We start from the raw sequence: 16032 nt of genomic DNA, 5'->3' as shown, positions 1-16032 counted from the left end.
TATAAGGCTTTTTAGAAACGAGCTTCTTAATAATTTTAATATCAAAACAGGTTTCCTTGTGTGGGGTTATGTGAAACTATTTGAAACTAAATGTATTGCATGTATATGCATGTGTGTGTGTACGCACTTTTTTTAAAGGAACAATTTTATACCCGGGCAATCTATTTTCTAATATTTTTATAAAGTTCCCCAAATTGTCTATTCAGGCAAAAAAATAATTGTCTCTACCTAAGACTCTATCAAATTATATCACAGTTCACTTTCTTCAAAAATAATGGAGATACTGGGGCTGGCCCCGTGGCCGAGTGGTTAAGTTCGCGCGCTCCGCTGCAGGCGGCCCAGTGTTTCGTTGGTTCGAATCCTGGGCGCGGACATGGCACTGCTCATCAGACCACGCTGAGGCAGCGTCCCACATGCCACAACTAGAAGGACCCACAACGAAGAATACACAACTATGTACCGGGGGGCTTTGGGGAGAAAAAGGAAAAAATAAAATCTTTAAAAAAAAAAAAATAATAATGGAGATACATATTTTAGATTTTTGATTGGAAATTATTTTTTTTTACTTTTTAGCTGCACTGGGCTAAGTTCACTGTATTAATTGGAAAGTTTTTATTGTGAGAAAAATTACTCATAAATGGATTACTTACTCAAATAATTCAACAGTAAAGTCACATACAGGAATAAATATTTTAAAGACCTTAAGCCTATCAATTTGTTAGTATTTCTAAATCCAATAGCACACTCATTAATGCAAGGGTGTGACCCACGATAATGGGAATTTTATCATGGGGACAATCATCTATGTTGTGGAGAGCTGTTTTCTCAAGATAAAAATGTGTATGTTCCAGTCAAGTTAGTCTTCCAATGTGGGTGACATTTGTTTTGGTGGAAGATATTCTTGATTCTGAGTTTGTCCTGACACAGAACAAGATATATGTGGGACAGTGTTGAAGAGGAGCTTAATTACCACAAGCATACGATGACTCACAAACTGATTTATCTCTAATGGTCTTGCGGCATGGAGCCCAAGAGTGAGGCTTCATTGAAATAGCTGTAATTGCCATTCTTTTGTGTCATTAAAGCATGAATAAAGGTCTGATGTGCCAATTAAATGAAAAATAGAACATAGTAGGGTCATTTCTAAGACTAAAATCTTATCTAATTAGCATGAGGAAAATTTGAACTGAAACACTGAAGGATTTCTTAGTATTTTTAGAACTAGAAGAATACTGTGAGCTTCTCATTTAGAATTATTTGGCAGTCATAGCTCTTGTTACATATTTCTAAAACTTTCTTTGTAAAGAATCTGGTTAGTCCACAGATTCACATGAATGCTGCGTACATTCTGAGAAAGAATGAAAAATTGTTCATTATAATTTGAAAATTTCTGAAGTAGGGTTTGTCCTTGCCCACTCATACCTTCCCTTCAATTCATTGCCAGAAATACTAGCAAACACTTCAACAACTTTAGAACTCATTACTTCAGTATGGCACCAAATGGCAGGAATTTGAATGTGAATAAAAGATAAGGGCAATCTAAGGTGTTGTATTTAGGTCCAGTCTACCATGTTAAAAACATTAGTTCTAATGTATTTGAGTAATTTATATATATAAATAAATATATCTAAATAAAGCTAAATTTATCTCACATAAAGCTATTGCATGACGTGAAAATGACTGAGAAGTTTGTTCCGTGGATTTTGGAAAAACATGTTAAAGTCTTTGATTAATGATCATTGAGTTTTTAATTTCTCTTATGTTTTCATCAGCATAACTTTTTTTCACCATAAAATTTTTTTCTATTTGGATCTTTGAACCTTACATATTGTTTTATCTGATATTAATATTGCTCAACCTACAGTGGTTTGACAAATATTTGCCTTGTCTATTGCTTTCCATCCTTTTATTTTCAATATTTTTATTGTATTTGTCTCCATTGTTTCTTTGCATTCATCTGGTGATTTGGAAATTATATATCCTATTTCAATTCTTCCTATTTCCTTCTGCCCAAATAAGGCAAGAATTTTATCATGCTTTCATTTGCCTCCTATTTCGCTTCACTCTTACAAACACCCATGTCCAGATCATCGCTTTTTTAGTTCCAGTTTAATTAGTCAGTGTTATACATCAACATTTAGTTGGTGCTAAATATATGTTGTATTTGTTTCTTTGCATACCATTTTCCTTTGTATTCCAAGTCTTTTTCATTCTTGATTTTTTGTTGTTGTTGTTTACTTTGTTTTGTTTTGCTCTAGAAGTGTTTTCAGGGTGGCCCCTCTGTGATTCCTCCCCTCATACTCTATCCTTTAATTCTGAACTTGGAATGTCCAGGAGGCATTCCTATATCTAATACTAGTCAACATTCTTGTGACTTAAAAAAAAAATTTAACTAAACCCGATGTCAAAACACAGGAGGATGCCTTAAAATCAGCTAGATAGATTCAAATGCATATCAGAATTTTCATAATCATTAGAAGAATTTCTCAAAAGCAAGTTGGGTTTGTGAGTTCAAAGCAAGAATACTGGGCTAAAAAGACAGAAAATATCATTTTGGTGTTCCACCTCTTAATTAGTTCGGTGATGTTAAGAAAATTGCTAGATTTTTATCAATCTAAATTTCCTCATTTGAAAAATGAGTGATTTTCAACTTAATATCCTCTAATGTTTTTCATAAATCTAAGTTAGAAGGCAGTATGTTTGGATGAGGTGCTACATTGCATTAAAACATTACCTCGATGTCTATGACCGGCCCTGCTCTGATTTAATATTTCTATGATTTTATAGCTTAAATTCTGAAAAGCACAAAATAAAGAATAAAAAAGACATTGTGGTATTTAATATATTTACATAATATGGATATACGATAAGTAGTCCAAAAATTTATGAATACTATGTCTTCCAAGAAATATTTTATTATCTATAAACACATCATAAAGGTCAATTGAAGAATATATTAAATGTCTATTATTTTACATATATTAAAATGTCAGGCTTTAACTAAAAATGGAGCAAAAGTAAATCCTAACTATTTCATAAACTAACAGCAAAAAATAAGTGCATTGCAAGTCTTTCACTGTTAAGCTGAATTTGCAATACGCACTTCTTTTTCACTTCACCATGGCAAAAGGCATTGTGTTCAATGAAAAAAAGAAAAAACAGACAGAAAAAAACTTTATTTACCAGAGAATCCTTGTTGATCTGCAGATAGTGCTGAAGTAAAATCACTCATCATCAGGATTAGTTCCAACAGCATCTGCAGAAGCCAGAGAATGATGTGACAGCTCTTTAGAAAACATCCGTCACTGTCATCTGCTTCCTCTTGTTGTGTCTTTCCTTTTCAAATATTTCCTTCAACCTGTACCTCTGGAGGATCTCCTGTTCTGTAGTAAATTCTCTTTGTTTCATAAAATCTGTGTAATTTTTACAACTCTCTCAATTGTCATTAAAATAGACAACATTCTGTCTGGGTTACACAATTTGGACCACTGAGTGAACGCTTACCATTCATTTTTAGCCATTTTGTTAATGGTTAATGCGACTACCACAAGCCTTTCAGTTTATTGCAAATACGTAGTACATCATATGACTTACAAATCAAAATGACATACAAAGGATCTTGTTCCTACCCCTTTCCACACCCACCTTGTTCCTCATTTATTCTTCTGTCTCCCATGGCAAACATTCCAGTTTTGAATTTTCAAATTAATTCTTCAACTATTACATGCCATGACTAATTTTAATGGTGATTTTTTGAAGACATTTTTAAAAGCAATATTTGGATACTTTCAATCTTTAGAAGCCTGAAAATGAACTTCTATTGTCATTTATTTGTAGGTTGAAATAAAATAAAATAACTTATTTTGACTCTCAAATGTTATAAATGTCAAACATATGGTTGGTTTTCCTTATAATCTAGAGTAAAAATAGAAATGTACCAATGGAAACTAAAAATATCAGCATAAAACATTTGTCACAATTGGCCAGGCTCTTTTAAAAGAAGATGGCACTATTTGGATCCATTTACACTGATTTGCTTGCATTGGCTTCAGAAGAATAAAGATAAAAGAATGTGTGGGTAAGAGTCAACTGTAAGGAAATCTAACCAGTTCAGAAGTGTTTGTTATTTGGAAGAAAAGTTTCAGGGGCAGAAATACAGTGACCACAAGTATGTGAGCTTATTAAAAACGAGAATAAAGGGGAAGGTACAGTATCAGTCAAGTCATAGGTCTGACTGCTAAGATGTACTGCTTGCTGTAACTTAGAACTACAGGGAGAAAATGGTTCGGGATGAACTATCCATTCTCCTTACTCTATTTGAAGCAGTACAACGCCAGAAATATTTCAAAGCGAAGTCATAATGCAGAGAGTCGAAGTTGTGTCTCATCTAAACCAAACAGAATCAATTACCACATGTGCTTTAAAATACACTTAGTCACTTAACTTGGGTCTTTGGAAGCAGGTAAATTCAGAGCGAACATTTAAGTTCTTCAACTTAATCTTCAGCCTTTCCTTTGTGTCTCTGTACAGTTAATAATACAAATCTTCCTCATAAATCAGAGCATAATTTTCTTCAAGGTCTGTAATAGCAGGTCTCCAAATAGCAGGTACAGAATCAACTCTGTGGTGTTGACAGCCTTAATTGAATATGCTCAACATTAGATTAAAAAATTAAAAGTATAATTCCCTTCACCTTGCAGGGATGTTTTAAATTTAATTATATAAACCAAAGGAGGGAAAACAATCAGCCTCACCACACGTTAGGAATGGTTTTCATCATTGCCCATCATTCATTAGGAATCATGTCATATGATTTATTACCTAAACGCTTAGAAACTTTTCTTTTTTGCCAAAGTTCATTACAAAATAGACTATATAAAAGATGGTAAGATTTCTCTCCTTGCTGTGGAATTTAGTTTAGAAAATAATTTAAATTAAAAAGAAGAAGAAGAAGAAATTTATTTTACATCACACTATTGTGGAAGGAGAAAGTCAACACGAAAGGAGAAAATATCCCCACCCTCGGTGTCATCCATGGATGGGGTTCAACACTCTTCAGCGCTTTGTGCTTCCCCACAGAGCCAGGTCCCTAATTTCATTTGGGATGTGCTTGCCTCTCGAGACAGAAAACAAGATTTTCCTTTTTCACTGTTTATTTTTAATGTTTTTAAAATTCTATAAAAGTAATCAATGGATGTATTTTTAAAAGATATTAAAGTGCTTGTAATGAAATCCAGCAATCTTTTACCCTTCATGTCCTTACTTTATAGTCTTTATCCTCAAGGGCAATTGCCTTTAACAAAGATTTGGTTAAAAAAAAATTGATGAACTCATATTAGTATATTGAGTTTGTCTAAGAGGGAGTGTCCAGAAAATTGTTGGATGTACAGATCTGAAGTTTAGGAGAGAAATCTTGGACAGACATACTGCTTTGGGAATTCTCACTATATAGGTGGCATTTGAAGCTACGAAAATAACATCTCAGAGGTTGCGTTTTCAAATACGTGTAGGAGAGCCCTTTGCAAAAGTATGATATAAATTTAGAGTATTCTTAGAGAATAAATAGGCTGAAGTGTGGTAATAGTAAGCTTAGCAGCGACAAACCTTGCCAGATTATTGTACATCTTGAATGCAAGGAGCTAGAGGCAACAAGAACAGAGAGATGATGCAAAAAACATAGCTCGAAAAAAAGCAGCAGCAGAGGGACGGAGGAGGAGAAACCAGAACTCAGTCTTAGGATTTTTAAGGCCAGATCCAGACTCCACGTCCTGCAACAGTTCAGAAGATGGAAAGAGGAATTTTGGGGTAATGATTCTTTACAGAGCTTTCCTGAATGCTCCACAGAATTTTCCATGGATGTGGACGTAACTAAAATAGAAAATTTTTCCATGAAAAATTGGGCAGCAAGTAAAATTTGTCTTTGCTTCTTTCATCCATAATGCCTTTTATTGTTATATTCTGGTTTCCTGGAATTCTCTGCTTCAATTCTCTACTCAGTTTTACCCCTTTGGACCATATTCCCTCCCCTAGAAGTCTTATGGTCACTTTCATCAAAACTCACCTGAAATTCCACTGCTACCCAGGAAAGATTAACTGCTATGAGAATTATCTTTCTGCCAAAAACATTTATAAAATTGGACAAAATATAAAAGACAACCAATTTCACACATTGGACAACAGGTAATGCACAACTGTGATCTCTGAGATTAGGAAAATAAGTCAGGTAAATCCTAAAATTTCCCCAATTTACACTCAGGGGAGCTTTGTGAATCACAGTGCGTCAAGGGGGAATTCAAACAGGGCCTCACAATCTAGCTGAGTTGAAGACACAGATTAGAGCTAAGGGAGGAAGTTGGCTAAATTTTGTGGGGTAGAATATCCCAAAAAAGAGGGGGTTATACACTTATACAGGTATGCACACACACAGAGTTTTGGAGGTCTGCAAAAGTATCTTCTTGAGTCTTTGATTGAATAGAAATCTAGAATGTATGCAATAAAATTTCATGAAGCCAAGGAAAACACCCACCAGAAAATGTTAAGTTGGAAATTCTGTGGAGCTGACCTATGGCTGGAAAGAATTTGCGTTCCCACCAGCCAGAGTTGATAAACTTCATGATGCATGCAGCGCTGGACACAGTCCTCAGAAAAGTCAGGCCTATGCAGTAAAGTCTGCTTAAAACTTCAATAAAAAAGCAAAAAAGCATACCTTGAAAGGATCAAAATTATTCTAGGTAACTTAACTCCATGCCAGAAAAAAGTTCAAAACTATTTAAAGAAAAAAAATCACCACTCAGAACCACACAATACATAATTTCTCACCTCTAATAAAAAATAACCAGCATGCAAAAGAGCAGGACTCTATGAACCATAACCAGGAAAAAAAAAAAACAGAAACAGACCCAGATATGACAAAAATTAATGGAATGATAAGATAAAAATGCTTTAAGCATTTAGTATAAACTTTATAAATAGATTCAAGGACGTTAAGAAAACATGATGAGATAGGAAATGGAAGATATAAAAATGAACAGAACTTTAGAACTTCTAGAGATTAAAAATACAATATCTGAATACAAAATATATTGGAAGCATTAATTGCAGATTAGAAATTGCAAAAGAAAACATCAGTGGACTTGAAGGCATATAAGTAGAAACGATCCAAAATAAAGCATAAAGAGAGAAAAAAAAGAAAATAAAGTTTAGTTCATGAGGAACCTGTCAGATAATATTAAGTTGTCTTACACAAATCAAATTGGAATCAGTGTCGGTGGGGAGGGGTGAGATCTGAAGAAAGAATAATCAAAATATTTCAAATTAAAAAATGGTCACATTCAAAAAGAGCATCTAAGCTGAATAAATACAAACAAAACCACATCGTGGCATATTATAATCAAATTACTGAAAACCAGTGATTAAAAAATAAAGAGAAGCCAGAGAAATGGCTCACACGCAAAGAATCACATACAAAGAGAGAACTTTTTCAAGTGAGAGAAAGGTTCTGTATCTTGATTACAGTGATGATTACACACTTAATGCATTTTTCAAATCTCATCAAACCATATAGTAAAGTGAGTGAAACAATCTCATACAAAGCTTTCTTCAATAAAACTATTTTAAAAATTCTGCAGATCTATGTTGTATTCTTTATATCCTTGACGCATTATAACTGCATTAAGGACTAATAAAAGATAAACTTCTTTTCTAGAGCACTTTTACTTCAAAACAAAATTTTGGAGTGAAGGCTATAACCTCCAAGACAGAAGTTGAGAGCTGTGATGAAAGTATTTGGGAACAGGGTAGATTTTCTCGCACTTATCAAATCTCACCATAGGACTGCCGAAATAGGTCCAGTCCTGCAAAAACAAACCAGCATAAGTTTAAACTGTCAGTTCGGGCAATCATAGGGAGAAAAACCACAAGCTATTAGTTAAGGCAGTTCAGCCACTTCTCAATAATTTACTCAAATGAAGAAGTACAGGCACACTAACATTCCACAATAACTTCAAGTCACGAGAAAATTTCTATTTGGCTTTATAACGCATCATGATTTTTAGTGGAATTTTCCCCCAAATTCAATTTTGTATAATAATATAGTGATATCAAACACAGAAGAGACAATATAACAACAATCATTTTAAACATCCTCCATGATAGGGTTCTGTGACGGACACTGGGAGTAAAAAGACATATCACCCTAATTTTAGTGATTAGCACAATACCTATCACATGTCAGTTACTCAATATCATCTGTGGAACAAATAAATATAATGAAAACAATACATCTCCTCTTCCACAGAACCATACAGCTGTACTGGCTTGGGAGTATTGCAAAGACGAGATCTTTCCTTGGACAACCCATCACGGATTAGGATGCCCATTTTTCATTGTAAATACACATTTCCCTATTTGAAAAGTTCTGCTTCTCTTTTATGCTCATCCAAATCAACCTAAATGAAACGTTTAGTTTACAAAATTTACAAAATGGAAAATTTGCATATGAATTCTCAGGCATTGCCCAAACAGCAAAATAAATTCTGATTAAATAATGTCAGGATACATCTAGCATTACAATTGATCTACACAGCTATTAAAGAGAAAATTGATGCTGTTTAAGGTTCTGTCAACTTTGACTTCTATTTTATAAGTCTAAGATTAATTTGCAAATAGTAGCGACCTTACTGGAAGAACACAGCTTACGAAAGTGAAATATAAACCCATAACAATCTTCAAAGAGATGGACGCTTTATAGATTTTAGGTGAAATAAGTTTAAAGTAAAAGTTGGCACTTCTTTCTTTCAACAGGCTGCATTTCCAAGAAAACACATGAAAGAGAAAGTACATTAATATCCTTGGGAAGCAACATACAAGAATAACTTCTCTCAATAGACTAAGCCAAAATAATGCTATAGAGAAAGAATTCAGGCAGATTACCAGAGGAACCTGGTCGTAACATGTTTCTACTGAATCAGCAATCCAAGCGTGGGAGTGAGAGCCAAAATCTCCACACTACTGGTTAATAACTCTAACCACAAAATTGGAATTCCTATGACAAAAGCCTTTATCAGAAACTTGACAGTGGCCTTTGAGTTTAACATTCTGTGTCTCATAATACACCTAGGGACTTAAACCAGTGACTTTGGACCCAGGTAAGTTTCTTCTACGATGAAAGTGAATTGGATGGTGCAGACTGGACAGAGATCACTAAAGAATTTCAATTACATTCTCTGGCCTAGAAAGTATTATAAATCTAGTTTTTTTCTACGTATGACATAGGTAGCAGTTAAATTATTTAGATAGGTTTTCAGAGTAAATATTGCTGATACAGTGAAAGAGCTGCTGTTTTTGTCTGTCTTCTATTCCAATGGCCTGGCCATGCCTTTTGATGGTTTTAGCTAGATTTCATTTGGACAAAGGAAGCAAGTTGTAATTTAACCCACTGATGCCATAAACCTTACTGTACTGCATACCCATATCATACACTCATGGATAAAATACATTCTCATTATACACTTGCTTTACACACTCATTGATATAAAACAAATTTACTGGAATTAAACAAACATTAACCCAATGGGTATATATAATATTATTAGCTTTATAAAATGCATACTCAAGTTTAGAACCAGTCTCAGGCCAAATGGTGGTCTAAATCCCCTTGAGACCCACTTTCCTAAGCCTTTGCTATCATTTCCCCTCCCTATCATGGTCAATAAGAAAAATTCAAGCAATAAAAGGTCAACGTGTGATCCTATTTTTTTATACTTGTGAAGAAAACAGTTAATGCTATAGTTTCATATGACTCTTTTACTCATCATTGGTTCCTCTTGTCTTTTAATCTTTCTTTCTCTTTTCTAGGGCTCTTTTTATTAACTCTTTACCTTCTTTTCTATCCTCTTGTCTCGTCTATAATGAATGCATTTCTAATTTTCGTACACAAATTGAACTTTCTCATGTTAACATTTTCTTAGCCAGCACTTTTTTTCTGTATCTCTAGGTAAACTCTAACTACAAGGTATGTGTGGGGACTCTTTCCGAAGCAGGTCACTTAAAAGGTGAAGGGATTATAATATGTGAGCTGAGGTCTGAGGGTACCAGAGATACCAACGCTTCCTGTTTAAGATTCTTGGTTTCTCCTCGGCATAGACAGTCTGGTTCCCTGCTTCACACGTGTGAATCTCAAATCCTTGGGCCTATTCATCTCTCCTGCAGCTGAGCTACTGAACTGTTACCCGTGACTGCCAAGCTGACTTAGACAGGGTTTCTTACTCCTCTTTATCCTGTGCCTCGATTGTGACCCCCTCTTTAGGACCTATGGGTAGTTTCCTGACTTACTGGGTTTGGTTTATATTCTTCTGCATGAGCTGACCCTGACTATGATTACCTCCTCATTAGGACTCATCAGGAATTTTGAGTTCTCGTTGCTCCAAGAGGTGTCTCCACCTCTTATAGAGAATAGCTGTGAGGTGACAAATTCTTTATAATTAAAAGAAGTTTGTTTCTAAACAATGTATTTGATGTTATGTTCACACAGCGGTGATTATCCAGGAGATGATGATGGTAGTATATTGGATATATTGATATTGATAGTATATTGAACATGTTATAAATGTTAGGAGTAAGGAGAAGTCAGCTGTAATTTAGCTATTTGCGCATCTTTCTTCTGTGGCCCAATTCTTCCCCCCGGCTACATCCATGCTCTTTGCCAAGTGACTTTGCAGTTTCTGAGGAAAAGGAGTGCAATTCCCGATCTCTTCATTCTGACTTTGACCAGATGCCTTCCTCTGGTCCATAGACTGATTCAGAAGTGAAGGTGTACCTGTTTTGAACCTAGACATTAAGAAATCTTGTTTTTTTCAGTTTCTCTTTCTTATGTCTCTGCCATTGCCGGAAGTTAGTCTGGTCAGCCTACTGAGCTTAAGAGGCACATGACAAATACCTAGTTACCTTGGTTACTCCAGCAGAAGCCAGCCTACGTCAGCCAACAGCCAGCAGAGCTCCAGGTATCTGAGCAAGCACAGCCAAGGTTAGCCGAGACTCTTAGCGGACCCCTACTTGACTGCAGATGCAAGCATGATGAAAAATTATTGCTGTTTACCATGGCGGTTTGTGGTTGTTTCTTTTGTGGTGCTATGACTGCAGTATTATTGTGACAATAGATAATTGGTACATACAATGTTCAAAAAGACAAATGCCCAGATAGTAAAGTCACCAACAATTCCAGACATGATCTTTGACTTCCTTTCCTCTCACTGATAATATTTCTGTGTCCTACTCAGTTCACTACAGGAAGGCTGCTTGGACCTCTATTTTTATCCACAAGTTCCATAGGCTAGGAATATCATTCTGTCTTCCACAATTTGGGACCTATTCTGAGGGAAACCTTCATACTAATTTCTTTCTATTTCCATGCAGAATGACATTCATTAGCATAAAACTCATAACCTTTCTCCATTCCTTCACTCACTCCTCCCTAGAAGTGGAGAACTGAATTCCAATGGGGAGATCTTTTAGTAAAAACTGGTCATAGAGTCAGTTGCCTGCAGGAAGCTTACAATACACTTCTTTGCCTAACTTTTGACATGGGAGGTCCTCAGTGTGAGAGTCTTTATTTATTCACTCTGAGTGTAAATGGGAAGACTGGATAATTACAAGTTTCAATATTTGGAAACCCATTGTTGCTATTCATATAAGCAACCTGGTTTAATAAAGATAACATCAGAGCTCAATGGTCTCATCTTCTTTACTCTCTCATTGCTTAAACCCAGATGGGAAAAGAGGGTTTCTTTCCCTTTCTGTCAAACCCCACCAACTTCCATCCTATCTTTAGCACCAAGGACTCTTACTTATCATGCATGGTCTTCTCTTGTGGGTTACCATTTTCCAAGACAGGTAACAATAGCAGCATAAAATGTAGAATCATATCTTGTCAGTGGTCTAAGCCTCAGCCCAGTCAATTAATTTAGGCTTTTGCTTTCTTTCTTCAATTATCAAAATTTACCAAGCAACTACAAAGAAACAGACAATGAAGAAAACATAGGGCTACTAATATGCAATAATCTTGACCCCTGCCTTTAAAAATTGAGTCAATCATCTAAACTACCAGTGTTGTAAGTTCAGCAGACAAATTTGTTTGCATGAAGGAATCCCCACCTCAGGTGATCTTTTAATGGATCACAAACTAGTACTTTTTTATTCCTAAGTCTGTTTGACATCAGAATTTAGCTATTTATTCAGAAAGTACTTATCATCACCATCTACTAGGTATTAGTCGTTATTAGAAATAAGGAAAAGTGATGAGCCACATAAGTTTCACACCTTCACATAGCTTTTCGTTCTCATAGATGAGATTGCAATAAATTCATCCATAAACAAACAAACATTATAATTTCCGGTAATCACTTGTGCTACAGATAGAAATTAAACAGGCTAGAAGAAGAGATAATGAGAAATACAGGCACTGTATTTTACATAGGGTGGTCAGAGGGAGCTTCTCTGAGAAGGAGATGTTTGAGCAAATACCAGAATGATGTGAAAGAGGAAATCATGTGATAGTTTGCTGGAAAATGTCCCGAGCAGGGAACAGCAAGAGTGAAATCCCTGAGGGAACAGCTAGATGGACTCTAGTGACATGAGGTGAGTCAGAGAAGAATATTAGAATCTGATTTCAGAAAAAGTAGGGAAAACTAGACATTGTAATCTAAGTTTGGAAATAATTATTTGAAGGGTTTTGAATGGGGAATGATAACACATGTTCTCTAAAAAGATTCTCCTGCTAATGCCTGCTATGTGAAGAATTAATGGTAATAGAGCCAGAGGAGGTAGGAGTATTTGCCAGGAGGCTATACCATAGTAATTGGCTAAGAGAAGGAGGCTGAAGGCTTGGAAACGTCTTAGTGATGGAGTGGATGGGAAGATGCCAGCTTTGGGGTATATCCTGAAGATACCATTAACAGGGCTTGATGATGTATTGGCTGTGAGAGTGGTGGAAAAATAAAAGTTTAGAACGATATCTAGATTTTTTCACTTAAACAATGGATGAATGGTGGTGTATAGTTGTGCCATTTACTTGACAGGTTTGGAGGCAGAGATATGAAGAATTGCTACTAAATGTGTTAAATATGAGAGATCTATTTGCCATCAAGGTGGAGAATAGGCTGTAGTATGATTCTAGGGTTCAGAAGAAAGACTAGGGATGTGAGTAGAGACAGAAATTTGGGAGTCATCTGCATACAGTTCGGGTTGTGCTGGATCAGGCCACTAGGCAATAAATGAAGACGCAGAGGAGAAGATGGCCAAGGATTAATCTCTGAGGCACTTCAACATTTTGAGTTTGGAAAGGAAAACAGACATGAAAAGAAGTGGAAGGGAGAAGCCAGTGTGTAAGGAGGAAACGAGATGGGTATAGTATCCTAGAAGCCTAGCAAAGAACATGTTTAAAATACTGCTAAGAGATTAAGAGAAGGACTGAGAAATGAACATTAAATTTTGCAAGACGGACATTACATATAAATTTTATATAAATGACTTCAGAAGTATGCTGAGAATAAAAATCCAATTTCAGTGGGTACAAGATAAAATGGGAGATAGGGAAGTAGAGAAAGAATAAATACATTTTTCTAATTATCTTGATATTAAGGGAAGCAAATTGGGCAGCTAGAGGGGCATGTTGCACCAATAAAGTTTTCTTTTGTGTTTTTAAAGATGGATAGTTGATTTTTCTTGGGTGCTGACTAGATGTCAGGCACTGCTGTAAGAGCTTTACAAGTATTAAATCATTTAATAACTTCAACAATCCTATTACAAAGGTAGATAAAACCATTGTCTTCATTTATAGATTGGAAAACTTAGGGAAGTAATTTCACAAAGATGCCCAGCTAATAAACAGCAAACCTAAGACTTTAGCCCAGTCTGTGCCATCTGGTTCTAACACTCATCACCGCAATGCTATACTATCTTTAAAATGTATATATATATAATTTTTGAACTGATTGTAAAGATACAGTACAGAACAGGTGATTTAGGAAAGACAAATAATGGTTGAGATGAAAGTCCTTACATGGGAAAGAGGGGGTGGAGTCAGGAGCATAAGTCGCGGGATAGGTCTCAGGAGCAGGGTGGCTCATGCGCTCCAAGATGAGAATGTGCAGGTACAGGGAGTTTGCTAAAATTGGTGGTAGGGAAATAAAAGAGTTCTCTCAAGGTTGCTTCTATTTTCAAGGAAACAAGAATTGAAGTTGTCAGCTGAAGTAAAAGCAGATGTTTGAGATTTGAAGAGAGAGTAGAGTTTAAAAGAATCATCGAAGACATAGGAAAAGTATGAGTAACACGATTTCTCAGCTCTAAAGAGAGCCACCTTAGAGTTGTAAGATGTAAATTAAAAGAGGGACCAGTCAGCACAGTTGTGCTTTTCTTCACTTTGGAGTGCAGGTGTACCAGAACAGAAAGTTGCATTTTTCCAACTAGAATAATGGAGGAAAGTCTGTGTAAGGAAGCTGAGGGTGGAAGCTAGAGAATGATCATAGAGATTGACCATTGACTTACATTGGTAAAGAGGACAGTAACGACATGAGGTGATTGGTACACAACGGAAAACTGATAGGATGGTCGATGGGGTAGCAGTTCTAATGGGCTCACAAAATTGCTGGGATGGAATACTAGACTAAGAGACCTGGAATGATAAAAATAAGTGGTCAGAGAGTGATGGCTGAAGCTACAAATACTGTTATAGGTAAAGCCAAGCTTCAGGCTATGACCACAGAATTGTGTGGCTGAAATGGGTTTTAGGAAAAATATTATTGAAAGTGAGGTCAAGACACTGAGCTGTCTAGATGTTAGATTAATTTTCTATATGAAATTTGATATTTCAGAGAATTATAGCAAAAGTAGTTTTGGAAAGGAAGACCATGAACCAGTTGCTAAAATCTTCAATGGGTGAGGGAGAGAGGGAAATTTGAAAAACGCCTATACAAAGAAAGCTAGCAGTTGGTGTAGCCTGACGGCATGTGGTTTGAAGGAGCTGGGTTGATTGAGGGACGGGGATAAACAAATATTCTGGAAGCAACAATGAGAAGCAAGGAGGACACCACCTCTAGGCAGTCTCATTTGTGGAGTGCTGGAGGAAAAGAATTCTCTGCTTGAGAGATCTTCATGGAAAGCAGTGACCTCAGAAATACCCACGTTTCAATTAGAACAAGAAAGTGAAGTGAATGCTCAAGAAAATGTTGAGTGTGTCGGCACTTTTGCTCATGATTGAAAGAGCATTCCCAGGAACTTAATGGAAGTGTTTGCAGCATTTAGGAGGATGGAATATTGGGTCAGATTAGTGGAGGAGTGAGGGGTGGGCAATGGAGAGAGAAATTAGGCTTAAGTGTTCAGGTGATGATGGATGACATTTGAGGATTGAACTTTTGGTGGTCAATGATATAAACATGGATATAGGCTTAATGGGATTATTCGTAACAGTTTCTTATGGAAAGATGAATAATCAATATTTATTATATAACCTGCTTTTTGAGCTCAGTCTTCTAGGCAATTTTAGAGTGGTTGATGGAACATTACATAGTTGAAATAATCCCCACCTGATGCATTTTTCTCTGGGCTGTAGCTCAAATTGTTGAGTGCTTACACCTGTAGAAGAACTCTCACCTTATATCCAATTCCTGTTCTTCAGGCTTTTATTAACTTAGTGAATAAGAATTGTAAAGAAACATGAAAATGATACCCTTGCTATAAGAACTCCAATTTACAAAGCTAAAAGCTGTGACTGCCAAGACATTGGTATAAAAATAAAGTCTAGCCTAATGGAACTCATCACAAATTACCGTGTATAAGGCCAGCCATAAAATCAAATCAGAAAAGTAAAGACATGAAAAAACAAGTTTTCCACTTCATGGATCAAATATACCTTTTCTTTTTCTTTTATAAGTGTGCTTCTCTCAATTCTCTCTTCTAAAGATCAGATTTAAATGAAAAGAAGGACACCTTAAAGGGAAGACTAAGATTGGATATTTAGCTCATAGGAAGAGGGAAGAA

The 16032-nt window shown here is 35.9% G+C and overlaps 1 protein-coding gene across 21 annotated transcripts in view; it reads right to left on the bottom strand.

Annotated features, from left to right (window-relative positions):
• Positions 1-16032, bottom strand: part of LOC138920927 (uncharacterized) — a 613683-nt gene that overhangs the window by 46470 nt on the left and 551181 nt on the right. For 5 of the 21 annotated variants that reach the window (XR_011432961.1, XR_011432971.1, XR_011432977.1 and 2 more), the window contains one exon: positions 3184-3256. The exons of the other annotated variants lie outside the window; for them this stretch is intronic. Coding sequence is in view for 2 of the 5 variants with exons in the window: in XM_070252395.1 (XP_070108496.1) it covers positions 3184-3256 (73 nt within the window). In the remaining 3 variants the exon portion in view is untranslated. The remainder of the gene's footprint in view (positions 1-3183; positions 3257-16032) is intronic. 21 annotated transcript variants of the gene reach the window in all.

Source organism: Equus caballus, chromosome 26, assembly GCF_041296265.1.
Source record: "Equus caballus isolate H_3958 breed thoroughbred chromosome 26, TB-T2T, whole genome shotgun sequence".
Taxonomy (NCBI): Eukaryota; Metazoa; Chordata; class Mammalia; order Perissodactyla; family Equidae; genus Equus; species Equus caballus.
Note: the sequence above shows the minus strand (reverse complement) of the source record. Positions and strands in the feature narration are given on the sequence as shown.